The sequence below is a fragment of the Saimiri boliviensis genome, chromosome 5, assembly GCF_048565385.1.
Source record: "Saimiri boliviensis isolate mSaiBol1 chromosome 5, mSaiBol1.pri, whole genome shotgun sequence".
Classification (NCBI taxonomy): domain Eukaryota; kingdom Metazoa; phylum Chordata; class Mammalia; order Primates; family Cebidae; genus Saimiri; species Saimiri boliviensis.
This window is the reverse complement of record NC_133453.1, coordinates 129,794,463-129,822,211: the sequence shown is the minus strand read 5'-3', so window position 1 is coordinate 129,822,211 and position 27,749 is coordinate 129,794,463. Positions and strand designations below refer to the sequence as shown.

Here is a 27,749-nt window from a genome sequence, read left to right as displayed (position 1 = left end):
TTTTTTCAACAGCACCAGTCCAAGAAACACAAATAGGCCAGCCTCCCATTCCCGGGCAACCTCCCTTTCCCAGTACTGAGATTACCAAGTAAGCAACGTGGTGATTAGTATTAAATGGGGACGTCAGCTGGGTGCAGTGGCTCACACCTGTAATACCAGCACTGTGGGAGGCTGAGGAGGAAGGACCGCTTGAACCCAGGGGTTTGAGGCCAGCCTGGGCAACATATGGAGACCCTGTCTCTCCTCTCTGTGTGTGTGTGTGTGTGTGTGTCTGTGTGTGTGTATTTTCTTTAATAGAGATGTCCAACAGGTGTGCCAGGGGCTGTATCTCTGCCTAGGGGAAGCGACGATGATAGGCTCCACACAGGAGGAGCTGGAAGAATGGGAGTTCCACGGCAGAGGAGGCGGGGCAGGGCGTTCCTCCAAACACAGAAATACCACGTGCGAAAACAAAGGGGTGTGAGAAGGCCTGGTGCAGGTGTACAGCTGCAAACTGGGGGAGAGGCACCAGGCTTGGGCGATGAGGATTTGTTCCCACATGGATTCCCTTCTTGTCTAAGGTCCCCTCTCACCGGTCGAGGGTGCCTAACAATATTCCTTGCCTCATGGTTCGCAGCTGAAAAGGACCTTCAAGCCCGTTCATCCAACTTTCACTTTTTATAAACAAATATACAGAGGCCTCAGATAAGTGAAACACTTGTCTCGGGTTACAGCTCTGGCCAACACTGGGGACCTGACTGTCAGTCCGCGGATTTCCCTGTCTCTGGCCCGCAGGCACTGCCAAGCTATCAGCCCCAAACCCTGCTCCAGGGACCACAGTCCGGTTTCATCTCCGAGCGGACTACATCTCCCACAATACCTTGGGCCCAACCTCCCGCCCGCTGCCCGGCTGGTTGCCGTCTCCGCCAATAGAAAGGCAAAATTTCCAGGTTCTTTCTCGGCAGCCAATGAGCGCGGCGGTGGGCGGGCCTCTCCCGTCCATTGTTCTCGGTGCCCCACGGGCTTGAGCCGGGGTGAATCCGGAGGGGCAGGGCCGAGCCCGGGGGCCCTTTTGCACGCGGAGCAGCCGCTAGAGCAGGACCTGGTCTCCCGAGAGGTGAGGCGGAGAGGCAGGCCTGGAGCCGCGCGGACTCCGGGCAGTAGCTCGAGGCGAGGGAATAGAGGGCCTGGAGCCAGCTACCGACTGCCCTGCTGGGGGAGGGGCGTCGGGGTCGCGCTCCGTGTCCCTTGGGCCCCGCAGCCCGGATTTACGCGCGGGCTCCGCTCAGCGAACCGTTCCTGACGCGTCTCCCTGGCGGAGAGCTCCTTGCTTCTCCCACTGGGAAGCGCAGGCTTTGGACGGGAAGGGTCTTTGACGACATCCCGCGCAGCCTACGCGTTTTACATATGGGGAAACTGAGGTTCAGAGGGGGCGTGTCGTGGCCCAAGACAGATGACAAATTAGCTGACCCGGCACAGTTTTCCCTGGCTCCGAAGTAGGAAGAGTTCTCTTACACCGTATGCCAGTGTTTCTTCTAGTCATTTGAGAAAATACACATTGAGAGCTTCGGTTTTCCCACTAGCTTTTGTTTTCTTTTTGTGTATTTTTTGTTTGTTTTGTTTTTTGCTTTTGTCAACTTCCCCCCTTTTTATTGAGGGGGATTGTTATCTGAGTCTTTATGCTGTAGTAATGATTTTTTAAAAATTGTTTTCTTTGTGTAGAGGCGGGGTCTCACCCAGGCTGGTCATGAACTCCCAGCCTCAAGCCATCTTCCCTCCTCAGCCTCCCAGAGTGCTGGGAGTACAGGTGTGAGCCACAGCGACTGGCCTAAAAAATAATTTTGTATTACTTTTATAATATTTAAGTCGTTTGCAATTCCACTGTTCTCAGTATTTTGTAGCCGCTGTCCTGTTCTTTTTTCCTGTGAGTTCATTTTTTTTTTTTTTTTTTTTTGAGACAGAGTTTCGCTCTTGTTACCCAGGCTGGAGTGCAATGGCGCGATCTCGGCTCACCGCAACCTCCGCCTCCTGGGTTCAGGCAATTCTCCTGCTTCAGCCTCCCGAGTAGCTGGGATTACAGGCACGTGCCACCATGCCCAGCTAATTTTTTGTATTTTTAGTAGAGACGGGGTTTCACTATGTTGACCGGGATGGTCTCGATCTCTCGACCTCGTGATCCACCTGCCTCGGCCTCCCAAAGTGCTGGGATTACAGGCTTGAGCCACGGCGCCCGGCCCATTTTTGTTTTTTGAGACGAAGTTTCGCTCTTGTTGCCCAGGCTACAGTGCAATGGAGTGATCTCCACTCACCACAACTTCCACCTCCTGGGTTCTAGCGATTCTTCTGCCTCAGCCTCCTGAATAGCTGGAATTACAGGCATGTGCCACCACACACGGCTAATTTTGTATTTTTAGTAGAGACGGGAGTTTCTCCATGTTGGTCAAGCTGGTCTTGAACTCCCGACCGCAGGTGATCCGCCCGCCTCACCCTCACAAAGTGCTGGGATTACAGGCATGAACCACTGAGCCCCGCCATGAGTTCGTTTTTAAAGGGAATTGGGGACTTACTATGTCTATGGTTTTTCTGCCCTGCTGATTTTGTTTATCCATTATTTTCATGTCAGAATGATTATCTTAAATCGTTACTGATTAATAATCTTTGTATAATTTTTAAAATATTAAAAACATTCAGCATAATGCACAGATCTTACATTTTATGTTTGCTGTTTGCTCTTGTGCCACCATTGCCAATCAAGATATTGAAAATTTCCATCATCCCAGAAGGCTCCTTTGAGCCCCTTCCCTGTCATGACCACCCAAAGGGGTAGCTATTATTATAGCACAGTTTCTTTCTTTCTTTCTTTCTTTCTTTTTTTTTTTTTGAGACTGAGTTTCACTCTGTCGCCCAGGCTGGAGTGCAGTGGCATGATCTCGGCTTACTGCAACCTCCACCTCCCAGGTTCAAGAGATTCTCCTACCTCAGCCTCCTGAGTTGCTGGGATTACAGGTGCCCACCACCATGCCTGGCTGATTTTTGTATTTTTGGTAGAGACGGGGTTTCACTATGTTGGCTGGGCTGGTCTCAAACTCCAGACCTCAAGTGATATGCCTGCCCTGGCCTCCCAAAGTGCTGGGATTCCAGCTACCACACCCACCCTATAGCACAGTTTCTGATACATGCTACTCTATGGATGTGTCATAGTTTATTAGCCATTCCCCAGCTGCTGGATTTTTAAGGACTCAGTTTTTTGGCATTAAAGATAATTTGGTTTTGTGTCCTTGCAAATAAATTTCTTTTTGCAAAGATGTTTATTAAGATACATACTGAAGGGCTGAGGCTGGATTGGAGAGTATGGACATGCTTTAAACTTCATACTTAAAGTATGGTAATAATGCTGTTGAGATACTGCCTTTCTTCCAATGAAGCTCAAAGGGCTTTGACCTCTGATCCATTGCCAATCCCTAAGATGTCCCTGTAACTACAGAAACATGAGTGTTATTATCTCTGTTCATGAGGCGGTCACTGAGGTTGAGTGACTTAGTTGTTTGTTAGGTCTCGGTCACACAGCGCAAGTCGGAACTGACTTATGAGAGTCCTCAGCATTTCGGTCAGGGGTTTTTCTGGGAACTTTGCATTTCTGATACTTGTTCTTTGGTGTTTTGGAAGGAACAACGCTGTATTTTATTGTGCTTGGGATACTTTTTTTTTTTTTTTTTTTTGAGATGGAGTCTTGCTCTGTCGCCCATGTCACTCAGGCTGGTGTGCAGTGGCGCAATCTCAGCTCACTGCAACCACCACCTCCTGGGTTCAGAAGTTTCTCTTGCCTTAGCCTGCCAAGTAGCTGAGACTATAGGCACCCACCATCACACCTGGCCAATTTTTTTTTTTTTTGTATTTTTTTTTTTTTTTTTTTTACACAGAACAAGAAATTTTATTATCTCCAATGCTGGTGCATAACAAGTAACAAGCTTAAGAGGAGGAGACAGAGGGAAATTTCAGATACCAAGGTAATTTCTGGACAGGTTTAAAACCTCTAAGAGTTGATAGAATAACTGTTCATAAAGTCTTTTTAGATATAGGGCTTTTTACTTGATAACTTTTATTAACAGTTCTTACAGTATGAAGTTCAACTAAAGTCTTTCACCCGTCAAGTTAAAACAGCAAGCAAAACAAAATTTCTCTAGTATATAACAGCGTTAGAAATGCTTTTTCTTTGTACATTCACACACAATGTCTAGATTTGAAACTTTTAAATTAAGGATGTCTTAATTTTTGACTTTTAAAAATGGTCATGACAATGGATTTTCTTGATTTATAAATCACAGTGGCTTTATAAATGATCAAGATACGTGTACAAAGAAAATTTCAGATGCTTTTGGAAACACATCTTAAGACATATAGCACATGTGATATAAATTTGAGTTTACTCATCCTTTTGGGATAATGAAGACTACTCCATTTATCTTACATTGAAAATTTAGCCTTTGATAACTACGGCTTGAGTAGATCACAAAATAGAATTTTCCAAGTTTAAGCTTTCAGTCCAAATAACTCAAAGATATGTGTCCTAGTTGGATACATTTTTTTTCCTCATATAATTAGTATCAGTGGGCTCTTCTCTTGGGTTTGTCTTGGTCATGACTTATTCTGGCAAAACCATCTTTACAGCAAAACAAATATGAAAGATATTTTCCCCAATGCAAGGAAAACAATCTGGATCAATAACAAAGTCAAAGCCACTGGTGTTTTAGGACGTTCTTGAGAACAGACTTCAACAGTCTCAACATCTTTTTTTCTTTAATGATTCTCTTCTTTTTTCACAACTGTGCAGTCACTATCCTATTGTCTTCTATTCTGAAAAACTTTTTTGAAGGTCAAGTTTTTCAATGGCACAGAACTATTTGGAATGAACCCAAAAGAGCGGAAAGTTGGGTCCCTCCTCAAGTAGTTTCCTCCTCTTTTAACAGCATATAACTACTGTCTATCAATAATCTCATCACAGCCGAGTTCTTCGGTCAGACGATTGACAACCATCAGTGAAAAAAGCTCTTCGATGAAAGCTAACTGATCAAACGGGGTCTTCTCATAATGCATCTGAAACCCGCCATCCAGGGCTGCTTCTCTTGCTCTGGTTGTTCTCAGAAACATCTTGTTGGCTTCTTCGAGAGCGGCTGATACTCGGTAGCCGGCACCACTAAGCTGCTCCTCTTCTGGATAGTCGTAGTCGTCCTCCCAGTCATCAAATTCCTCGCCCTCGTCCTCGCTCTCGAAGTCTGCGCCCGCCACCTGGCCTGGCTGCTCCCCAGCGTTGGGCCCGTTAGCAAGGCTCCGCTTCCCCTGTGGCGCCGCCATTGGCTGGGCCTCCTCCTCCTCCATTGGGCCTTCCTCTTCTAGCTGTGGCGGGGCCCCGTTGCGGGAGGGACGCAAGGAGAGCTCCCGGCTCCCGCTGCCTACCTCCATCTGCGGAAGGTCACCTTCGCCAGGCATCACATCCATCTGCAGGTCACTGCTCTCTTCATACAGCTCGGACAGCTCGGCCATTTCCGACATTTTTTTTTTTTTTTTTTTGGTATTTTTTAGTAGAGACAGGGTTTCACTATGTTGGCCAGGGTGGTCTTGAACTCCTGACCTTGTGATCTACCCACCTCGACCTCCCACAGTGCTGGAATTACAGGTGTGAGCCACTATGCCAGGCCACCTGGCTAATTTTTGTTTTTGTTTTTGAGACGGATTTTCGCTCTTGTTACCCAGGCTGGAGTGCAATGGCGCGATCTTGGTTCACCGCAACCTCTGCTTCCTGGGTTCAGGCAATTCTCCTGCCTCAGCCTCCTGAGTAGCTGGAGCTGGGATTACAGGCACGCACCACCATGCCCAGCTAATTTTTTGTATTTTTAGAAGAGATGGGGTTTCGCCATGTTGACCAGGATGGTCTCGATCTCTTGACCTCGCAATCCACCCGCCTCGGCCTCCCAAAGTGCTGGGATTACATAATTTTTGTATTTTTAATAGAGACAGGGTTTCACCATACCTCAGGTGATCTGCCCAACTCGGCCTCCGAAAGTGCTGGGAATTACAGGCGTGAGATACCACAACCAGCCTTCTTAACTTCTCGTACCACAGAGAGATGTTTTCAGGAATAAGCCATTTTTCCTTTAAGAGGAACGGGAAATGTCTGTTGATTATGTAAGGACCACTTGGTGGTCTGACCTGGGCTTCTTCTTTTTTTTTTTTTTTTTTTTTTTTTTCAGAGAGACAGGGGTCTCTCTGTGTTGCCCAGGCTGGAGTGCAGTAGCTATTCACAGGCATGATCCCACTACCGATCAGTGCAGGAGTTTTCACCTGCTCCATTTCCAACCTGGGCCAGTTCACCCCCCTTAGGCAACCTGGTGGTCCCCCGCTTCCGGGAGGTCACCATATTGATGCCAAACTTAGTGCGGACACCCAATCAGCATAGCGCACTACAGCCCAGAACTCCTGGACTTAAGAGATCCTCCAGCCTCAGCCTGCTGAATAGCTGGGACTACAGGCACGCACTACCATGCCCAGTTGACGTGGGCTCTTGTGAGTTAGATTGCTTTAGGACAGTCACTATTGATTATGGTTCTCTTTTTTGTTTCTCAGCAGGACTACTTGTTGAGGTTTGAGGAGGGAAGTGTCTTACCCTAGAGCCTGGCTGGAGAAGACTGAGGGTCAAGGCTTGAAGCCTAAGTGATTGCCCCAGGACTGTGGATGATGGCTGCAGAGATCCCCAGAGTGACCACTCCGCTGAGCCCCTTGGTCCAGGTGCCTCAAGGGGAAGATAGACAGGAGGAGGAGGTCACCACCATGATCCTGGAGGATGACTCCTGGGTGCAGGAAGCTGTACTGCAGGAGGATGGCCCTGAGTCTGAGCCCTTTCCCCAGACTGCCAGCAAGGGCAGCCCCCAGGAGGAGGCAACCGGGGGACCTCAGGGTGCCCTTGGCCGCCTCCGAGAACTTTGTCGGCGCTGGCTGAGGCCAGAGGTACACACCAAGGAGCAGATGTTGACTGTGCTGCCAAAGGAAATTCAGGCTTGGCTGCAAGAGCATCGGCCTGAAAGCAGTGAGGAGGCGGTGGCCCTGGTGGAAGACTTGACCCAGACCCTTCGGGACAGTGGTGAGATGCAGAACCTTATGGGGAGAGGGCGGGAGGTGGAGGAGTGTGGTGTTTCAGAGGAGGATACTGTGGTGTTCAAGAGAGAGTGGGGGCCAGCGCCATCCCTCTGCTCTGTCTGCAGGTAGTCAGCGTGTTCATCGGCCTTTTAGAGTCCTCACTGTGTGCAGTGTCAGCTCCTGAACTGCAGTAGGGGAGGGGCTTAGACCTACATTTGCATAGTACGCACAGTTTTTACTTCTGTGTTTGTTTGGAGTGGTTGGGAAGCTGATGGAAGTTATCATAGGGAGGAGCTGGAGACCCATACGAACCACCCCTTGGCACCTTCACTAGGTCGTGCAAGAAACATCCAAATAGTTCCTGCAATTAGAGAAAACAATCTGATGTTTTCAACATGATTTTTTTTGGAGACTCTCATGTCCTTTTGTCGCCCAGGCTGGGGTGCAGTGGCGCGATCTTGGCTCATTGCAACCTCCGCCTCCTGGGTTCAAGCAGTTCTCCTGCCTCAGCCTCCTAAGTAGCTGGGATTATAGGCACACGCCACCATGCTTGGCTAATATTTGTATTTTTAGTAGAGGCGGGGTTTCACCATGTAAGCCAGGTTGGTCTCGAACTCCTGACTTTGTGATCTGCTCACCTCGGCCTCCCAAAGTGTTGGGATTACAGGTGTGAGCCACTGCACCCGGCCTCAATGTGATTATTTTTATGAAACCAAGAGAACAGCTAAATAACTAGGGACTTTCTGTGGTATAAAGTCATTCTGGGCTCTTAAAATAGTCATTGCAAACCCGAGTTCTGTGCAGTAGCTGCTCTATTTGTCTCCTGTGTTACTCAGAAGCATTGGGATCCTGGCACGCCATTTAACCGCTCTGTCTCCCTCCTGGTTTTCCGTTGTAAACTGGACTCATTTGATTACCAAATATTTGCTTCAGATGTGCTTGTGCCTTAAAGGCTGCCTCAGGACTCATAGGATATGGCTGATGAGTCCTTTGTGCTGATGAGAACTACAGAAATTCAGAGAATGGAGTGTGGAGAGGAGAGGTCAGGTCAGAGAAGGCTTCCTGGAAGAGGTGACACCTAAGCAGGAGGTCATAGAAGGGAGTAGGATGGGGCAGCTGAGAGGAGCTGTGCTGAGCAGAGGCTCAGAAGGGCAGAACCAAGGTGGTTTCTATGTCTCGGTGACGGTGACGGGAGGGCTGCCTGATTGGAGTGGCAAGTGTGTTTTTAGGAAGTGGTAGGAAGTAGTTTGAGAGAAGGGTGGGTGAGGGCGTGGACTGAATATCATTGGCCTCAGCTGGTTCTTGACCTAGTGCCCAGGGGGCATGGGAGGAAGCAGAGTTTGGCAACAGGAACCTAGTGCCCAGGGGGCATGGGAGGAAGCAGAGTTTGGCAACAGGATGTAGGTTTGATTAGGGTAAGGAGAGGCTAGGGGCAGGAGAGCAGCCAGGAAGCTGCCTTGTCATCGTCATCGGGTGTGCAGTGATGGGGGTCGGCCCCAGATGGGGCACATGTGAGAAAGAACTGATAGTCACAATGGCTAGCATTCCCCAAGCTCGCCCTGCAAGCCAGGAAATATGCTTAGCATCTAATATGGAAAACTCCTGTAATCGTTACCACCCTGGAAGATGAACAGGATTATGATCCCCAGAGGTCCCTTAAGCTCATGCGCCTTTGTACCAGGCAGAAGCAAGATTTATGATTCCAAGTGACAGTTCTTAGTGGATGTTGAAAAGAGGGGATGCAGATGGAATTAAGACAGTGACTAACTCCAGAGCATCTGGCCTGGAGGCTTCAGAAGACTGGGAAGAGAAGAGAAGGAAACTGAAGGGGCTTCGGGGCGGAGACTGTGACAACCGCCAGGTACTGGGAGAACGAGGAGAGCTTTCATCTTTAACTGGGCACCTGAGATGGGGACCACCCCAGACGTGTGGGTTTGTCTGTCCCCTGACTTCTGCCTCTGAGATTCTTAGTTGGTCTTTGTTTAACAAACGCCCCTGACCTTCCTCGTGATTGTCACAGGAGTCCCTGCGTTGTCTTCATCTCTTCTCATTTATTCAACATAAGGCCGTTTGACTTCTTCTGTTTGTCCAGCTTGGGACCTTTGGACACAGTCATCCAGCACAGGATGTTTCCAGGCCTGGTTAGTTGTTGGTTGTTGAATGTGTTTCTGACAGGAAACCTCTAGGCACTCATGATTCAAATATCTTCTGATTCTAATGAAGACCAGACCTATGTTAATAGTTTAAGTGGCAGACCTTCTCTCTGTGTGACTGTTTCCTGAGGACGTTTTACTCGCCGGGCCCGGCCCTAATCCAGGTTCCTGGAGTTTCTCACCTGAATTCTTGGAGCAGCTGTCAAACTGAATCTGTCTTCAGCCTCTGTCCCTTCATCGCAGCCCTTCCACTCCTACCAGAGTGATGGGGCACTCCTGCTTAAAAACCTTCATGAGGCCGGGCGCGGTGGCTCAGGCCTGTAATCCCAGCACTTTGGGAGGCCGAGGCGGGTGGATCACGAGGTCAACAGATCGAGACCATCCTGGTCAACATGGTGAAACCCCGTCTCTACTAAAAATACAAAAAATTAGCTGGGCATGGCGGCACGTGCCTGTAATCCCAGCTACTCAGGAGGCTGAGGCAGGAGAATTGCCTGAACCCAGGAGGCGGAGGTTGCGGTGAGCCGAGATCGCGCCATTGCACTCCAGCCTGGGTAACAAGAGCGAAACTCCGTCTCAAAAAAAAAAAAAAAAAAAAAACAAAAAAAAAACCTTCATGAGCTGCTGGGCACGGTGGCTCACGCCTGTAACCTCAGCACTTTGGGAGGCCGAGGCGGGCAGATCACAAGGTCAAGAGATTGAGACCATGCTGGCCAACATGGTGAAACCCTGTCTCTACTAAAATACAAAAATTAGCTGGGTGTGGTGACAAACGCCTGTAGTCCCAGCTACTCCGGAGGCTGAGGCAGGAGAATTGCTTGAACCCTGGAAGCAGAGGTTGCAGTGAGCCGAGATTGTGCCACTGCACTCCAACCTGGTGCCTGGCGACAGAGTGAGACTGTCTCAAAAAAAAACCTTCATGAGTTTCCCAGTATCTACCAAATCAAGCATGACCTCTGTGCTCTGCTTGGAATCTGGGGCCCTGTGGGACCTAGCCCAGCCCTCCCCTGCAGCCTGCTCCCACCTTGACCCACCGCCCCCGCCATGCTCTACCCTCACTCCATTCAGACCCAATCTTGCTGTTTCTTAAACACAGCCAGTGTTTTGGTTTTTTTTTTTGAGAGAGGGTCTTTCTCCATCCTCCAGGCTGGAGTGGAACAGTGACACAATCTGGGCTCACCGCAACCTCCGCCTCCTGGGTTCAGTGATTCTCCTGCTTCAGCCTCCCAAGTAGCTGGGATTACTGGCATGTGCTACTACACACGGCTAATTTTTGTATTTTTAGCAGAGACAGGGTTTCACCATGTTGGCCAGACTGGTCTCGAACTCCTGACCTCAGGTGATCCACCCATCTCAGCTTCCCAGAGTACTGGGATTACAGGCATGAGCCACTGCGCCTGGCCCTTGCTCCTGGATTTGTGGCCTGGAATAGCCTTGTCCCGTATCTGTGTGATAAAATCCCAGTTGTTCTTTGAGTGCCCACCCTTGGAGATCCTCTTGATAAAAGCTGTCCTTAAACTCTGTCCTCTCCCCACCCCAAGCCCTCCCCAGTTCTACCTACCTGGAAGCACCTCTAATCACCTCTGCTAGAAGTCATCTCCCCCAGAACATTTGGATTCTCTTGGCTTTTTATCATAGTTCATTTCGTTTTCCGTTTCTGTGAATGCTTATCTTATTTCTTCTAGGAATGTGTAAAATCCCAGAAGACAGGGAATCTGTCTTTTCCTTCCCCTTTTATTCCCCCTCATCCTCCTCTCCCACCCTACTCCCTCTCCTTCTCTCTTCAATATCATGAACCTCTGGGCCCCACCCTAGAACTCCTGAATCAGAAACTTCGAGGGTGGCTGGACATGGTGGCTCACACCTGTAATCCCAGCACTTTGGGAGGCTGAGGCGGTTAGATCACTCGAGGCCAAGAGTTTGAGACCAGCCTGGCTAACATAGTGAAACCCTGTCTCTACTAAAAATACAAAAAAATAGCCAGGCGTGGTGATGCGCACCTATAATCCCAAGTACTTGGGAGGCTGAGGCAAGAGAATTGCTTCAACCTGGGAGGTGGAGGTTGCAGTGAGCCAGGATTGCGCTACTGCACTCCAGCCTGGGCAACAGACCTCTGTCTCAAAAAAAAAAAAAAGAAAGAAAGAAATTTTGAGGGTGATGCCCGGCATTGCTCTAAGTGATCCTGATTCAAACTCCAGTTTGACAACGTCTGCATGAAACCTCTGGTTCTCAAACTCAGCCACACATTAAAATTACCTGGGGGCCTGGAGCCTACTCCCAGGGATTCTGATTTTCTGATTTAATTGGTATGGAGTATGGCCTGGGCAAGGGATTTTTGAAAGCACCCCAGGTGGTTCTGTTATGCAGCTAAGTGTAAAGACCATGTAGAGCTTTGTTCCTCAGGGTATGGTCAGTGGGCCAGCAGCATCGGCACAGGGCCCACCTAAGCGTTTGTTAGATAGACAGACTGTCAATCTCACCCAGCCCCGCCGAAGCAAATTTGGATTTGACAAGACCTCCAGGTGATTCCTATGCTCTGAAGTTTGAGAAGCACTACCCGAGAGAGGAATAGAGGTTACCAACTTCAAGCCTACTCTTGTCCAACAGTTGAGTGAGTCATAGCTGACCACTCCAGCCATTCTCAGCATCATCTGGCCGTAGAGGCAACAGGTGATTTGTTTTGAGCTTGCTGCCCCAGCAAAATGCTCCTTTAATGACCACAAATGAACACATACATTCGTCTCAGAGAGGGAGTAGAAAGCGTTAGATGGTTGCAAAGGTATATAAGCTACAATTCTTAGCCATAAAACAAAATTACATATGCGTGTGTGTGTGTGTGTGTGTGTGTGTGTGTATGTGTATGTATGTATGAGACAAAGTCTCACTCTTTCACCCAGGCTGAAGTACACTGGTGTGATCATAGCTCACTATAACCTCTAACTCTTGGTCTCAAGCGATCCTCCTGCTTCAGCCACCCAAAGCACTGGGATTATAGGACTGAGCCACTGTGCTCAGCCAGCCCCCCAATTTTTTTTTTTTTTTTTGAGACAGAGTCTCGCTTTGTTGCCCAGGCTGGAGTGCAGTGGCACGGTCTCAGCTCACTGCAGCTTCCACGTCCCAGGATTCTCCTGCCTCAGCTTCCCGAGTAGCTGGGATTACAGGCACCTGCCACCATGCCCAGCTAATTTTTGTATTTTTTAAGTAGAGACAGGGTTTCACCGTGCTGGCCAGGCTGGTCTTGAACTCCTGACCTTATCTGCCTGCCTCGGCCTCCCAAAGTGCTGGGATTACAGGCCCCCCAAAATTACTTTTAATTTACTCAAATATTTGAAAAGTATACCAGACAGAACTCTTAGGGAGAGATAATGTTATAATTGTGTAACGTTTGGCAGTCATTCATTTCACCTGATAACAGTCCATTGCTGTTTTTATCAGCTGTTAGTCTTTCAAGTAGCCAGAGTTCAGGGGGAACAATGCTCCCAGTCTCTCAGGGACGTTCAGGTTTCCGCTGGGCTTGCCAAGGCAGCACTCTAATTCAGAGAGCCCCAGTGAGAATGGAACTGGGCATAACCCGTATCGGAATCGCTTCTCTATTTTAGACCCGTGGCTCTGAACATAGTGCTGAGACACAGGGCTAGGTCACAGAGAGGCAGGAAGGGGCTGGAGAAGAATTTTGAGCCAAACACATCAAAGCACCAAAGATCGTGAACAGTTTATTTGTTACAAATAAATTACAGCAAATTCAGATCTATCCTCCTATTGACGTGAGTCTTCCCCATGTTCATGCTGGTATGCTCTCTGGTACAGGAGAGAAAGAGCAGGTCTGTGGTCACGTGAGGACACACAGGGCCCTGTGAATGGCCATGGGAATGTGTGCTATGCACGTGAGGCCAGAGCACACGCAGCAGGTGTGAGAAATACAAGGCCCATTGGCTTAGATAGAGCTATGGTGGCAGCTTTTGTCCACTGACAGATAAGGCGAGAGGTCCCTTATCTGTGGCCCTTCAGAAACTGTTCCAGTGAATGATTTTTGGACAGTAGTCAAATCATTTTGAAAAAACTAAAATTGGATACCTACTTTGCAGCTTACAAAGAAATAGATCCCTGCTTTACAAGTTACATAGAAATAGATCCCAGATGGATTGTAGATCTGTGCCAGACAGGATCTGAAATGACATATGAGAGAATATTTTTATAACGTTAGCGTGCGGGAAGGACTTCCATGCTTGTCTTACAGGAACTCCTAGGCACTCACAATTCAAGTACAAATTGTGAATAAGCAATACAGAAATCATCAAAGCTAGCTTGGACTCATTAAAACAGAAGTCTTTCATATAAAAAATGATGCTGTGAATCAAGTTAAAAGACAGCATACTGGGCCAGGCGCGGTGGCTCACGCCTGTAATCCCAGCACTTTGGGAGACTGAGGTGGGTGGATCACAAGGGCAGGAGTTCAAGACCAGTCTGGCCAAGATGGTGAAACCCCATCTCTACTGAAAATACAAAAATTAGCCAGGCGTGGTGGCAGGCATTTGTAATCCCAGCTACTCGGGAGGCTAAGCCAGAGAATCGCTTGAACCCGGGAGGCAGAGGTTGCAGTGAGCCGAGATCACGCCATTACACTCCAGCCTGGCGACAGGGCAAGACTCCATCTCAAAAAAAACCAAAACAAAACACAAGACAGCATACACATTAGGATGAAATATTTGCATCCAAGTCTGTAATGGAGCAGGTTATGAGTTAAAATCCTTGGTATACAATTGCCTCTGCAAATTCCTAAGAAAAGTCAACTGAGTAGAATGAAAGGTAAAAGATATGAACAAACAATTTAGAAATGAAGAATTTAAAATTATGAAAAATATTCGGCCGGGCGCGGTGGCTCACGCCTGTAATCCCAGCACTTTGGGAGGCCGAGGCGGGTGGATCACGAGGTCAAGAGATCGAGACCATCCCGGTCAACATGGTGAAACCCCGTCTCTACTAAAAATACAAAAATTAGCTGGGCATGGTGGCGCACGCCTGTAGTCCCAGCTACTAGGGAGGCTGAGGCAGGAGAATTGCCTGAACCCAGGAGGCGAAGGTTGCGGTGAGCCGAGATCACGCCATTGCACTCCAGCCTGGGTAACGAGAGCGAAACTCCGTCTCAAAAAAAAGAAAAATTTTCGACCTCAGGAATTATCAGGGAAATACCAGTTAAAAGCAAGATACTATCATTGTGCCGAGGAGACATAAGATTTAAGAGTGTTTCTAGACCAGGCATGGTGGCTCAGGCCTGTAATGCTAGCACTTTGGGAGGCCAAGGCGGACGGATCACCCTGAGGTCAGGAGTTCAAAACCAGCCAGGCCAACATAGTGAAATCCCGTCTCTATTAAAAATACAAAAAATTAGCTGGGCATAGTTGTATGTGCCTGTAGTCCCATCTACCAAGGAGGCTGAGGCAGAGAATCTCTTGACCTGGGAGGCAGAGGTTGCAGTGAGCAGAGATCATACCACTGCACTCCAGCCTGAGCAACAGAGTGAGACTGTGTCTCAAAAAAAAGAAAGAGAAAGAGATGGGGTCTCATTACGTTGCTCAAGCTAGTCTTCAATTCCTGGCATCTGCCTCTGCCTCCCAAAGTGCTGGGATTACAGGCATGTGCCAACATGCCCGGCCCATATATTATTTTTCATTATGGCAGAATATAAGATAAAACTTACTATTTTAACCATTTTTAGAATACAGGTCAGTAGCATTAAGTACATTCACATTGTAGTGCAATCATCGCTGGTATCCATCTACAGAACTTTTTCCTCTCAAGCTGAAACTCCGTGTCCATTAAACAAGAACTCTCCATTCCCTTCTCCCCCAACCCCTGGCAACGACCATTCCACCTTCTCTGATTTCGAAGACTCTACATACCTTGTATAAGAGGAGTCATAATGTATTGTCTTTTTGAGTCTGGCTTTTTTCACCTAGTTTAATATCCTCAAAGTTGAGGTCAACCCATGTTGAAGCGTGGATCAGAATTTAATTCCTTTTGAAAGCTGAATTATATTTCACTGTATGTATATACCATATGTAGTTTGTTCATCTGTTGATGGATAGTTGGGTTATTTGCGCCTTTGGCTGTTGTGAATAATTCATGAACATGATCCACAAATATCTGTTCTAGTCTGGGCTTTCAATTTTGGGGGGTTATATACCTAGAATTAAAATTACTGGATCAGGCAAGGTGTGGTACCTCACGCCTGCAATTCCAGCACTTTGGGAGGCCTTGGTGGGCCTGAGGTCAGGAGTTCAAGACCAGCCTGGCCAACATGATGAAACCCCATTTCTACTAAAAATACAAAAATTAACTGGGTGTGGTGGTGTGCATTTGTAATCCCAGCTACTCCAGAGGCTGAGGCAGGAGAATCGCTTGAACCTGGGAGGTGGAGATTCCTGGGAGGTGGAGATTCCTGGGAGGTGGAGAATGCAGTGAGCTGAGATCGTGCCACTGCACTCCAGCCTGGGTGACAGAGCGAGACTTATCAAAACAAAATAAAAGAGAAAACAACAGCAACAAAAAAGTGGGTGTCTGGGCCATCCAGCCTCTTGCTCACAGGCCTGCTTCCCCCGAAGCCGCCTTCCTGCATCCAGTCATATCCACAGAGTATGCTCCTCTGGGTATCCTGGAGTCGTCAGTGCCATTTCTACCAGTAAAATTCCTTTTAAAAATGTCCAGCTGCCACCATCTCATCTCCATTCACAACATGGTGAGAATATTATTTTTGTATCTGCCCAAAACCAGTTTCTGAGTTTTCATTTTCTTAATTGGCCACAGTAACTAAAGAAGGGACTCTCTGACCTTGAACGTTCTGTGCTCTGTGCTCTGGATCTCATGGGGCCGGCCTTGCTCAGGGAGCCTGGAGGGGGCCAGGGATTCCTCATTCTTCCCAGCTCAGTGACATTTTCCCACTCGGAGACCCTTCTCAGGCAGATCACCTGAAGGGCCACTCTCTTCTGGCCAGTAGAATGGCTCCTGTGTCTCTTTGTTCTCAGAGGGCAACTTGTGAAGAACTCCCAACGCTCCTTTGGTCTTCGCTGGATTACAACGGTCTTCATAAGAATAGGATTGGTCTTTGGGCAGTACAGTGAGGGGGTTATTGGGCCTCGATTCTACTTTTAGGGACCTCTGTAGTGAGGTTTATATTTATGTTATACAGCAGTGTAGAAATGATATTCTAACTAAAATTGGGGTTGGGAGGAATAAGGTGATTTGTAGGATATGTTCATTGATTGTCTCATCTATAATCCCTGGGAGTTCAAAAGCCTTAACATTTAAAAGAAGATAGCCCTACAGATTAAGTATCACACTTAAAGGCTCCCTATTTTAAAGAAATTCTTTCGTATTTTCATATAATAGTCTGATGCTGCTATTTGGGTTTCTTTTGTTTTGTTTTGTTTTTCATTTAAATCTTAGATCCATTTGGGATTTGTCCTTTTTTCCAATTTTTCCTAACTAGTTCTTCCAGCATAACTTATTGTATGTTGTGTCTTTTCTTCATGGATTTAAGAGACCAACCGTATTTTATGCTAAATATTCATTCTTATTATACAGATTCTCTTTTCTGTTCTCCTGGCCTGTCTATCCATGTGCCACTTGTATTCTGAATTCACATGTCTATTGAATCTATTTCTGGAGTTTTTATTTTGTTTCTTTGGTCTGATTGTCTATTAATGTTTTAATTATTAAGATTTCACAATGGTTTTATTTTTGTTTTTGAGACAGATTCTTGCTCTGTTGCCCAGGCTGGACTGCAGTGGCACGATTTTGGCCTACTGCAACCTCTGCCTCCCAGGTTTAAGTGATTCCCCTGCCTCAGCCTCCCAAGTAGGTGGGATTACATGTGCTCACCACCATGCCTGGCTAATTTTTGTATTTTTAGTAGAAATGGAGTTTCACCGTGTTGGCCAGGCTTGTCTCAAACTCCTGACCTTCAGTGATCCACCTGCCTCAGGCTCCCAAAGTGCTGGGATTATAGGAGTGAACCATGGTGCCCAGCCAAGATTCCATAATGTTTTAACATCTGACAGAAATAGTCCCATTCCCTTCCAATTTTAGTCAGTAATCTTATCTTTTTTTCCACCCCATTCCCAGCTGAGACAGTCTCGCTCTGTTGCCCAGGTTGGAGAGCAGTGGTGCAGTCTCAGCTCATCGCAACCTCTGCCTCCTGGGTTCAAGCGATTCTCCTGCCTCAGCCTCCCAGGTAGCTGGAATTACAGGTGCCCGCCACCATGCCCAGCATGAATAGAGAGAAATCTTGAAACCATTTGATTTTCTTCCCCCCTTGTAAGTGATTTTATCCTTTTGCTGTTGTCCTCTGGTCTCACGGTTAGCCACCCTTAGTTTTTGTTGGCCCATGGTATACCTTTCACGGGTTCTTATACCCTTATCGAGTATATCTTTAAGTATTAGTTCTATTGCTTTGTTTTAGTTTTCTTCTTTGAGAACTCTGTCACCCAGGCTGGAGTGCAATGGTGTGATCTCAGCTCACTGCAACCTCCACCTCCTGAGTTCAGCCTCCCCAGTAGCTGGGATTTCAGGCACATGCCAGCATACCCAGCTCATTTTTATAGTTTTTTGTAGAGACAAGGTTTCACCATGTTGGCCAGGCTGGTCTTGAACTCCTGACCTCAAGATCTGCCCTCCTTGGCCTCCGAAAGTGCTGGGATTACAGGCGAAAACGACTGTGCCTGGCCTGTTTGTTTTTAAGACAGGATCTCACTCTGTCACCCAGGCTGCAGTGCAGTGGTGCAGACACAGCTCACTGCAGCCTCTGCCTCCTGGGCCCAAGCAGCCCTCCTGTCTTGGCCTTCCAAGTAGCTGGGTCCACAAGCATGTGTAGCCACACCTGGCTAATTTTTGTATTTTTTTGTAGAGATAAGGTTTTGTCATTTCCCAAGCTGTCTCAAACCCCTGGGCTCAAGTAGTGATCTGCCTGTCTTGGCCTCCCAAAGTGCTGAGATCACAGACCTGAGCCAGCACGCCGGCCCTCTATCTTTCTTTTTAATCCTTTTAACCTATTCCATTGTTTCTGTTTCCTGCCATTGCTGTCTATTTTGGTCCTCTTTTTCCCATTCTGTGCGTTCTAAGATGCCTGTTCCCGTCGTGCTGCTTCTTGTGTCGTCTTCATGTCTCTGGGCGATTTTCCCTCCTTTCCTGAGTTCTGCCAGTGTAAATTTCATCTCTTCCTGTCATCTCACCCTCCGTTCCTCAAGCTCTACTCTGTGGTATTCCTTTACAAAGGCAGTTGCTTCATTTAATTATTTTTGTGGGTGGAAATGATCACTTTTCTCAGTAATAATAATTCCTCGGACCAGGCACAATGGTTCAATTCTGTAATCCCAGCACTTTCGGAGGCCAGGGTTGGTGATCACTTGAGGTCAGGAGTTTGAGACCAGCCTGGCCAACATGGGGAAACCCCATCTCTATTAAAAATACCAAAAAAAAAAAAAAAAAAAAAAAAAAAAGGCCTGATGGTGTGCACCTATAATTCCAGCTACTCAGTAAGCTGAGGCAGGAGAATCACTTGAACCCAGGAGGCAGAGGTTGCAGTGAGCTGAGATTGTGCCACTGTACTCTAGCCTGGGCGACAGAGCAAGACTCCATCTAAAAAAACAAAACAAAACAAAAAACAAAAAAATCTTGGATTAATGTGCATGGGTCAAAGGCTGTTTTCTTCTCTGCTTTCCAGAAACAGCTTCCTGTATACATGGCTGCCCTGTGTGATTCCAGTTGCAGCCTCACCTCTTTGCCTCTCTGAACCAAAGAAGCCAGCCCTGCTTACCCCAGTTCCCAAACACAGGAAGTGATTTTCTGCCTGAGCTTTCTGAGATCCGCTCCCTCCCACCCCAGGGCTCTCCATGCTTATTCGTTGTGCTTCCTTCCTCATTGCTTCTACCCAGTCTGCTGTTTTGGGACGCCCTGACATATATTTTGGTGTCTGTAAATTTTATCTTGTGATCTCACTGAAAATAAAATTGGATTTTTACTTGTTTTCCTTGTTGCTCCCAAGCTCCTTTAAGAGCTAACCAGTTCTGATTTTAAAACAGCAAAACCCCTTAGTAGCTAATGTTACCTATTCAGAAGAGAAAATTACTAAAATCATCCCCCAAAAATGTTTTTGGACATGTTAGTTTGCTGGAAACAAATTAGGGCCTTGGCCTGCAGGTCCTTCTAGAAGAGATGATAGCAGGGCTCTGTGCCCAAAACTTGCCAGAAAACTGTCTTCCAGGGCCAGGCACAGTAGCTCACTCCAGTAATCCAGCACTGTGGGAGGCCGAGGCAGGAGGATTGCTTGCAGTCAGGAGTTCGAGACCAGCCTGGCCAACATGGTAAAATATAATCTCTACTAAAAATATAAAAATTAGCCAGGAGTCATGGTGGGCACCTGTAATTGCAGCTATTCAGGAGGCCACGGCAAGAGAATTGCTTGAACCCAGGAGACGGAGGTTGCACTGAGCTAAGATTGCACCACTGCACTCCAACCTGAGTGACACAGTGAGACTCTGTCTCAGAAAAAAAAAAAAAACAAAACAAAACAACTATCTTGCAGGAGGTTGAGGAAGCTCAGAATTCCTGGCCCTGCTGAGTCAGAGTATGCCTTGTACCCCTCATGCCTGTATCTGTCCCCTAGGGATGAGGGGTGGGGCTGGAGGGCAATTCTATGAACCCACAGATTACCAGCAGCATGTGGAGGCATGGAGTGTAATTATATCCCTGTTTTCAACTTTAAATGTGATCTTATGGCCAGGCACGGTGGCTCATGGCTGTCATCCCAGCACTTTGGGAGGCTGAGGCAGGAGGATCACTTCAGCCCAGGAGTTTGAGACTACCCTGGGCAACATGGCAAAACCCCATCTCTACAAAAATACATAAAAATTAGCTGGGCGTGGTGTATACAGCTGCATAATCCCAGCTACTTTTGAGGCTAAGGTGGGAGAGTCGGATGAGCCCAGAAAGTCAAGGCTGCTGGGAGCTGTGGTCACACCACTGCACTCCCACCTCAGGGACAGACTGAGACCTTGTCTTTAAAAAAAAAAAAAAAAAAAAAAAAAGTGATCTTAAATTAACTGAAGGCAAGAGTGGAGCCCAGGTCCTGCTTGAGAGGGTCACATCCAATTTTATCCTGCTCATATGTGGAAGTTTACATTAACTTACAGAAACTTAATTGAGCATCTAACTTTATTATTTTATTTTTTGAGACAGAATCTCATTCTGTCGCCAGGCTGGAATGCAGTGGCATGATCCCAGCTTGCTGCAACCTCCACCTCCAGAGTTCAAATGATTCTTCTGTCTCAGCCTCCTGAGTAGGTGAGATTATAGATGCCCACCACCACACTTGGCTAATTTTTATATTTTTAATAGAGATAGGGTTTCACCATGTTGGCCAGGATGGTCCTGATCTCGTGACCTCGTGATCCGCCCACCTTGGCCTCCCAAAGTGCTGAGATTATAGGCGTGAGCCACCATGCCCGGCTGAGCATCTAACTTTAAATAAAGTGTATTAGCTTTAACAATAGAAATATCGGCTGGGCGCGGTGGCTCACGCCTGTAATCCCAGCACTTTGGGAGGCCGAGGCAGGTGGATCACGAGGTCAAGAGATCGAGACCATCCTGGTCAACATGGTGAAACCCCATCTCTACTAAAATATAAAAAATTAGCTGGGCATGGTGGCGCGTGCCTGTAATCCCAGCTACTCAGGAGGCTGAGGCAGAATTGCCTGAACCCAGGAGGCGGAGGTTGCGGTGAGCTGAGATCGCGCCACTGCACTCCAGCCTGGGTAACAAGAGCGAAACTCCGTCTCAAAAAAAAAAAAAAAGAAAAAAAAATAACAGAAATATCACTAAGAGGCCAGGCACAGTGGCTCACGCCTATAATCCCGACACTTTGGAGGCCCAGGCGGGTGGATCACCTGAGGTCAGGAGTTCAAGACCAGCCAGGCCAACATAGTGAAACCCCGTCTCTACTAAAAATACAAAAATTAGCTGGGCGTGGTGGTGCATGCCTGTAGTCCTAGCTACTCAGGAGGCTGAGGCAGGAGAATCAGTTGAATCCAGGTGGTGGAGGTTGCAATGAGCTGAGGTTCACCATTGCTGTCCAGGCTGGGTGTCTGAGACTCTGTCTCAAAAAAAAAAAAAAAAAAAAAAAAAAGGCTGGGCACGGTGGCTCACACCTATAATCCCAGCACTCATTCATTCAGTCATTACGTTGAATCAAGCACCAGGCACTATAGTGAGTGTTGGGGTAATTGGGTAGGTACTCTGGTGATGTCCTTTATAATTCCTACCTGACCTCATTTCCTGGTAAAAACACAGGTAGTGGGAACATGGAACCCAAATCTTTAAGGCTTTGAAATTCTGGGTGATTGCCTCAAAGATGATGAGACCTGACAATTAAATAACCAGTTAGAATGAAATAAGCCTGTTGTTTTCTTTTCCTTCAACTTTTAAGTTCAGGGGTGCATGTGTAGGATGGGCAGGTTTGCCACGAAGGTAAATGTGTGCCGTGGTAGTTTGCTGCCCAGATCATCCCACCAGCTAGGTGTTAAGCCCACCATCCATTAGCTATTCTTCCTGATGCTCTTCCTTTCTCTCCCCCACAGGCCCCAGTGTGTGTTGTTCCCACCGTGTCTATGTGTTCTCTTCATTCACCTCCTACTTATAAGAGAGAACATGCAGGGTTTGGTTTTCTGCTCCTGTGTTGGTTTACTGAGGATAATGGCTTCCAACTCCATTCATGTACCTGCAAAGGACATGATCTTGTTCCTTTTTATGGCTGCATAATATTCCGTGGTGTATATGTACTACATTTTCTTCATCCAGTCTATCATTGATGGGCGTTTGCATTGATTCTGTGTCTTTGCTATTGTGAATAGTGCTGCAGTGAACATATGCATGCATGTATCTGTATAGCAGAATGATTTCTATTCCTTTGGGTATAATAAGCCTGGGTATTAAAGGCTTTGAGGATTTCCTAGCCTCTTTGTGTTGACTGAAGTTTAATTTTTATACATTTCCCCCTTAGTTTTCATTTGTCATCATGACAGGGAGTTGAGTAGACATTGTATGTTTTTCTTCATTGTTTCAGATTTTGAGATACAGAGTGAAAATGGGGAGAACTGTAATCAAGACATGTTTGAGGATGAATCACATGAGATATTCTCGGAAATGCCTGAAAAGGAAAGCGCTCGGCACTCCGATGGGGAAAGTGACTTAGAGAGAGATGCTGGCGCCCGGAGGCCTGAGGGACACACCCCAGGCAAGGACCTCAGGGAGGTGCTCTCCCAGGACAAGGAAGTTGGCCAGCTCATAGGCCTGCAGGGCACCTACCTGGGGGAGAAGCCCTATGAATGTCCCCAGTGTGGGAAGACCTTCAGCCGGAAGTCCCACCTCATCACACATGAGCGGACCCACACAGGAGAGAAATACTACAAATGTGACGAATGTGGAAAAAGCTTTAGTGACGGTTCAAACTTTAGTCGACACCAAACCACTCACACCGGGGAGAAGCCCTACAAATGCAGGGACTGTGGGAAGAGCTTTAGTCGGAGCGCCAACCTCATAACTCACCAGAGGATCCACACGGGGGAGAAGCCCTTCCAGTGTGCCGAGTGTGGCAAGAGCTTCAGCAGGAGCCCCAACCTCATTGCACATCAGCGCACCCACACGGGAGAGAAACCCTACTCGTGCCCCGAGTGTGGAAAGAGCTTTGGCAACCGGTCCAGCCTTAACACGCATCAGGGGATCCACACTGGAGAAAAGCCCTACGAATGTAAAGAATGTGGCGAAAGCTTTAGTTACAACTCCAACCTAATCAGGCACCAGAGAATCCACACAGGAGAGAAACCCTACAAATGTACCGACTGCGGGCAGAGGTTCAGCCAGAGTTCAGCCCTTATCACCCACCGGAGAACTCACACGGGAGAGAAACCCTACCAGTGCAGCGAGTGCGGGAAGAGCTTCAGCCGCAGCTCCAACCTGGCCACGCACCGGAGAACCCACATGGTCGAGAAGCCCTATAAGTGTGGGGTGTGCGGGAAGAGCTTCAGCCAGAGCTCCAGTCTGATCGCACACCAGGGCATGCACACAGGGGAGAAACCCTATGAGTGCCTGACATGTGGGGAGAGCTTCAGCTGGAGCTCCAACCTCCTCAAGCACCAGAGGATCCACACAGGCGAGAAGCCCTACAAATGCAGCGAGTGTGGGAAGTGCTTCAGCCAGCGCTCCCAGCTTGTAGTGCACCAGCGGACCCACACGGGCGAGAAGCCCTACAAATGCCTCATGTGCGGCAAGAGCTTCAGCCGTGGCTCCATTCTGGTCATGCACCAGAGAGCGCATTTGGGAGACAAGCCCTACAGGTGCCCCGAGTGTGGGAAGGGCTTTAGCTGGAACTCGGTCCTCATTATACATCAGCGAATCCACACGGGGGAGAAGCCCTACAAATGCCCTGAGTGTGGCAAAGGCTTCAGCAACAGCTCTAACTTTATCACACATCAGAGAACTCACATGAAAGAGAAACTTTGTTGACGTGGCCAAGAGCGAAAGTGAGGGGCCAGCTCTGGAGCAGAAGCTGCCACACTGCCCAGCAGTGATTGAAAGAGCTGTGCTTCCTAAACACTCTGGGGGTTTTTGCCGGAATCTTCCCCTTGCTCATCCTCATTTCCAGGACACTGTCATTTTAGTGGTCTGAGTCAAGCCCCGTATATGTTCAAGAACAGGGCGTAGGAGTGGAAGGTCTGGAAGTTGGATCTTTTCCCTTACACTGCGTGACTTGATTGGCCCCCTCTCTTGTGAGTCCTTTGTGCCTCAGTTTCCTCTTCAGTAAAGTGGTGGTTGGGGGAGTGTTTCTCCACGTGGATGGAAGACAGCATGGCCCACAATGTGGGCCAAGTCCTCAGAGAAGTACTGGAAATCATTGGTGTGGTTCTTGTTTTGCTGCCACTGTGCTGGGCTCAGGTGCCTTCCCCGCAAGCTGTTAGTGTTCCCGGGCTCCCTGCCCATGCTAGAATCTGCTCTTCTGGCTTTAGTGTCTTGGGCTTTGATTTCAGGTCAAAATGGGGGCTTCTCCAGTTCTGAGTCACCCACATGAATATAAAGCCCCTTTCTATTTCCAGAAAGTGTCAGGAGCACAGAAACATGAGGAAGTACGGCCTGGAGCCAGTGCCCCAGTAACCTTTCCAGTGACAAGAGTCAGGGCCTGCAGGAAAGGGGTAAACCGAGGACATTCCAGTGCTTGCTTTTTCTCTGTCTAGTGTCCTGTGATAAGTCAGCTACCAGGATAACACATTTGTTCTTGTGGGGTCTCGTTCTGGAGAGTGTAGTGAAGTCTGAGAGCCCCAGCTGCCAACCCATGGTGGATGGTAACTTCTGTCTCATCAAGAGTAAAACGGTCCTGCACACCACAGGGTGGGCTCGTGCCTTCGCCCCACCGGATACATAGCCCCATAACCGTTTCTGAATTATTCTGTGCACTTATTTCCCTCTTCTTCTATTTTTAACTTGATATATGCAGACCTAGAGTCCTGTCGGGTAGCTTTTGTATATGAAGAACATTATTTTTAAAGAAGTGCTAACTTTGAGGACATATCTGTTCCCTGGAGATATTTGGGTTTGAATCATGAGGTTGTCCTACAGGTGTCGCCCTTGATCTCGGGACGCTGTCAGGGCTTTGTTCTCTAGATCCTTGCGCCTGGAGAGAGTGAAGACGGGAGTGACGGCAGGTGAAAGGCTTTGCTGTGAAGGAAAAGGAGATAAGGCGTTTCCAGGAAATGGGAAACTGCCTTCTCCTACACATGGGGCCTGTGCTCAGAATGGGCTTGGTTCTTACAGGATGGATGCTCAGTATTCCCTAATAAAGTTCCATTATTTTCCCGAGTCTGTCTTTTACTGTGTGTTAAAAACCTGAACTTACTGGGCCAGGCACGGTGGCTCACACCTATAATCCCAGCGCTTTGGGAGGCCGAGGCAGGCGGATCACAAGGTCAAGAGATCGAGACCGTCTTGGCTAACCTGATGAAACCCCGTCTCTACTAAAAATACAAAAATTAGCTGGGCATGTTGGCGTGCGCCTGTAGACCCAGCTACTCGGGAGGCTGAGGCAGGAGAATTGCTTGAACCTGGGAGGCGGAGGTTGCAGTGAGCTGAGATCGCGCCGCTGCACTCCAGCCTGGTGCCTGGCGACAGAGCGAGACTCTGTTTCAAAAAAAAAAACAAAAAAACCTGAACTGTTAGCAAACTCACACCTCACTTCCCCACCCCACTTTCCTCCTACCCCAGCCTGAGACTGGTCTAAGGCCTACAGGGAGCAGAAGCCCATTGCTTCTAAAAGTTCACCTTTGGGTGAACCTGGACCTGTGTGTGTCTGACCAGGGTACACACCTTCCCACTGCCTTTTGCAAACTCTACATGGACTCTGTCATCCAAGACTTGGAGCCCTGGCTTTGGCTAAAGATTCAGATGGCATCCTGAGGAGGCTATTGGGAGTCGGCTCTGTCCAAAATCAACTTAGACATGAGGAGGAAATTCGAGGCAGTGATGTTTGTTAAACCAAGAGAAAAAAAAATCAGGTAGGCCATGAAATCCCCATCATTAGTGCCATTCCTTCACTTACTCTGCCAACAGGTTCTAGGAGAGGTGGTGAAGAAGAAGTCCCTTCATTTGTCCAATAGAAGACAGATTCCCGGCCTGGCGCAGTGGCTCATGCCTGTAATCCCGACATTTTGGGAGGCCAAGGCGGGTGGATTACGAGGTCAGGAGATTGAGACCATCCTAGCTAACACAGTAAAACCTTGTCTCTACTAAAAAAAAAAAAAAAAAAAAAAAAAAAAATACAAACAACAAATTAGCTTGGTGTGGTGGCAGGTGCCTGTAGTCCTAGCTACACGGGAGGCTAAGGCAGGAGAATCGCTTGAACCTGGGAAGCAGAGGTCCCAGTGAGCTGAGATGGCACCACTGCACTCCAGCCGGGGCGAGAGTGAGACTCCGTCTCAAAAAATAAGTAAAGAGATTCCCATCTGGCTGGGAAGATAGAAGAGCTGCCCGAGCAGTAAGGGAAATGGATGGTTTCCCACCTGACATGAAGTTCTGGAGTTTGATTAGTAAAGGGAACTTGGGTTGTAGAAAATACTGGATCTTTTTTTAAGTCTCAACTTGAGAGAAGTTTATATTAAGCTTTTTGAATTTTTTTTAACTCCTCCTTACCTAGTAGAAACACAAAATATCCTAGGAAAAAAAGGAAACCAGATTAGTTGGAATTGCAATTGCTAAATTAAGCTGGAACCAAGACATTGCTGAGAAAATGACAAATTACAGTTCTTTTTTTTTTTTTGAGACGGAGTTTCGCTCTTGTTACCCAGGCTGGAGTGCAATGGCACGATCTCGGCTCACCGCAACCTCCGCCTCCTGGGTTCAGGCAATTCTCCTGCCTCAGCCTCCTGAGTAGCTGGGATTACAGGCACGAGCCACCATGCCCAGCTAATTTTCTGTATTTTTAGTAGAGACAGGGTTTCACCATGTTGACTAGGATGGTCTCGATTTCTTGACCTCGTGATCCACCCGCCTCGGCCTCCCAAAGTGCTGGGATTACAGGCTTGAGCCACCGCGCCCGGCCAAATTACAGTTCTTGAAAGGTTGAGAGTTGTCTGAGGTCGTTGCTTTGCAAATTGAAAAATAAATAATAAAGGTTGCAAGCCCATCACTTCAGGTCCTGCCTCCTTTTTATGGGTCCCCAGAGGCAAAGGGGGCAGGACACAGTAGCCTTTGTGAAGCTGTGTGTCGGGTGGAAGGATGCGTCTTTGCCCCTAAAACATTTCAAGAAGCCTAGTCGTTTTGGAAGATATACCTCTGCCACATATTTGCTTGCAACTCAATTACACCTGTGTCTCTGTAATAAAGGATATTTCTCCTTAAGTGTACATATCTTTAGAGATCTAGCTTTTGTCATTGGTCTGTTTCTAAAATCATGGGAACGACTTTGGACCATTAAAAATCGACAGTAAAGCCCGTGCCATGGTGTGCACCTATAATCTCAGCTACTCAGAAGGATAAGGCAGGAGGATGACTTCAGTCTGGAGTTACAGAGACCAGCCTCAAAAATCTGCAATAAGGCTGGGTGTGGTGGCGCATGCCTGTAATCCCAGCTACTGTATTTGGAAGGCTGAGGCAGGAGAATTGCTTGAACCCAGGAGGCGGAGGTTACAGTGAGCCGAGATGGCACCACTGCACTCCAGCCTTAGTGACAGAGCCAGACTCTGTTTCAAAAAAAAGAAAGTCTACAATAAATGGTAAAAAGAACTGGGTGCAGTGGCTCACACCTACAATCCCAACACTTTGGTTGGGAGGCCGAAGTGGGTGGATTGCCTGAACTCCGGAGTTCAAGACCTCCCTGGGCAACATGGCGAAACCCTGTCTCTACAAAAAATACAAAAATTAGCCAGGTGTGGTGGCAGGCTCCTGTAGTCC

General features: G+C 47.8%; 2 protein-coding genes across 4 annotated transcripts; one reads left to right on the top strand and one right to left on the bottom strand.

Annotated features, from left to right (window-relative positions):
* Positions 1-969: 969 nt before the first annotated feature.
* Positions 970-24,347, top strand: ZSCAN2 (zinc finger and SCAN domain containing 2). Of its 3 annotated transcripts, none has more exons than XM_074399965.1 (3): positions 970-1,096; positions 6,601-7,114; positions 18,982-19,283. In XM_074399965.1, the coding sequence occupies exons 2-3, from the start codon at positions 6,709-6,711 to the stop codon at positions 19,014-19,016; spliced, it is 441 nt and encodes a 146-aa protein (XP_074256066.1). In that variant the 5' UTR covers positions 970-1,096; positions 6,601-6,708; the 3' UTR covers positions 19,017-19,283. The 3 variants fall into 3 exon arrangements, with proteins under 3 accessions (XP_074256066.1, XP_010348301.3, XP_010348295.3); XM_010349999.3 differs by lacking the exon at positions 18,982-19,283 and adding an exon at positions 22,378-24,347 and having other exon boundaries at positions 986-1,096; positions 6,604-7,114; XM_010349993.3 differs by lacking the exon at positions 18,982-19,283 and adding an exon at positions 22,378-24,347 and having other exon boundaries at positions 986-1,096.
* Positions 4,822-5,529, bottom strand: LOC120368093 (EP300-interacting inhibitor of differentiation 1-like). Its single transcript, XM_039480008.2, has one exon. The coding sequence runs from the start codon at positions 5,527-5,529 to the stop codon at positions 4,954-4,956; it is 576 nt and encodes a 191-aa protein (XP_039335942.1). The 3' UTR covers positions 4,822-4,953.
* Positions 24,348-27,749: the final 3,402 nt, after the last annotated feature.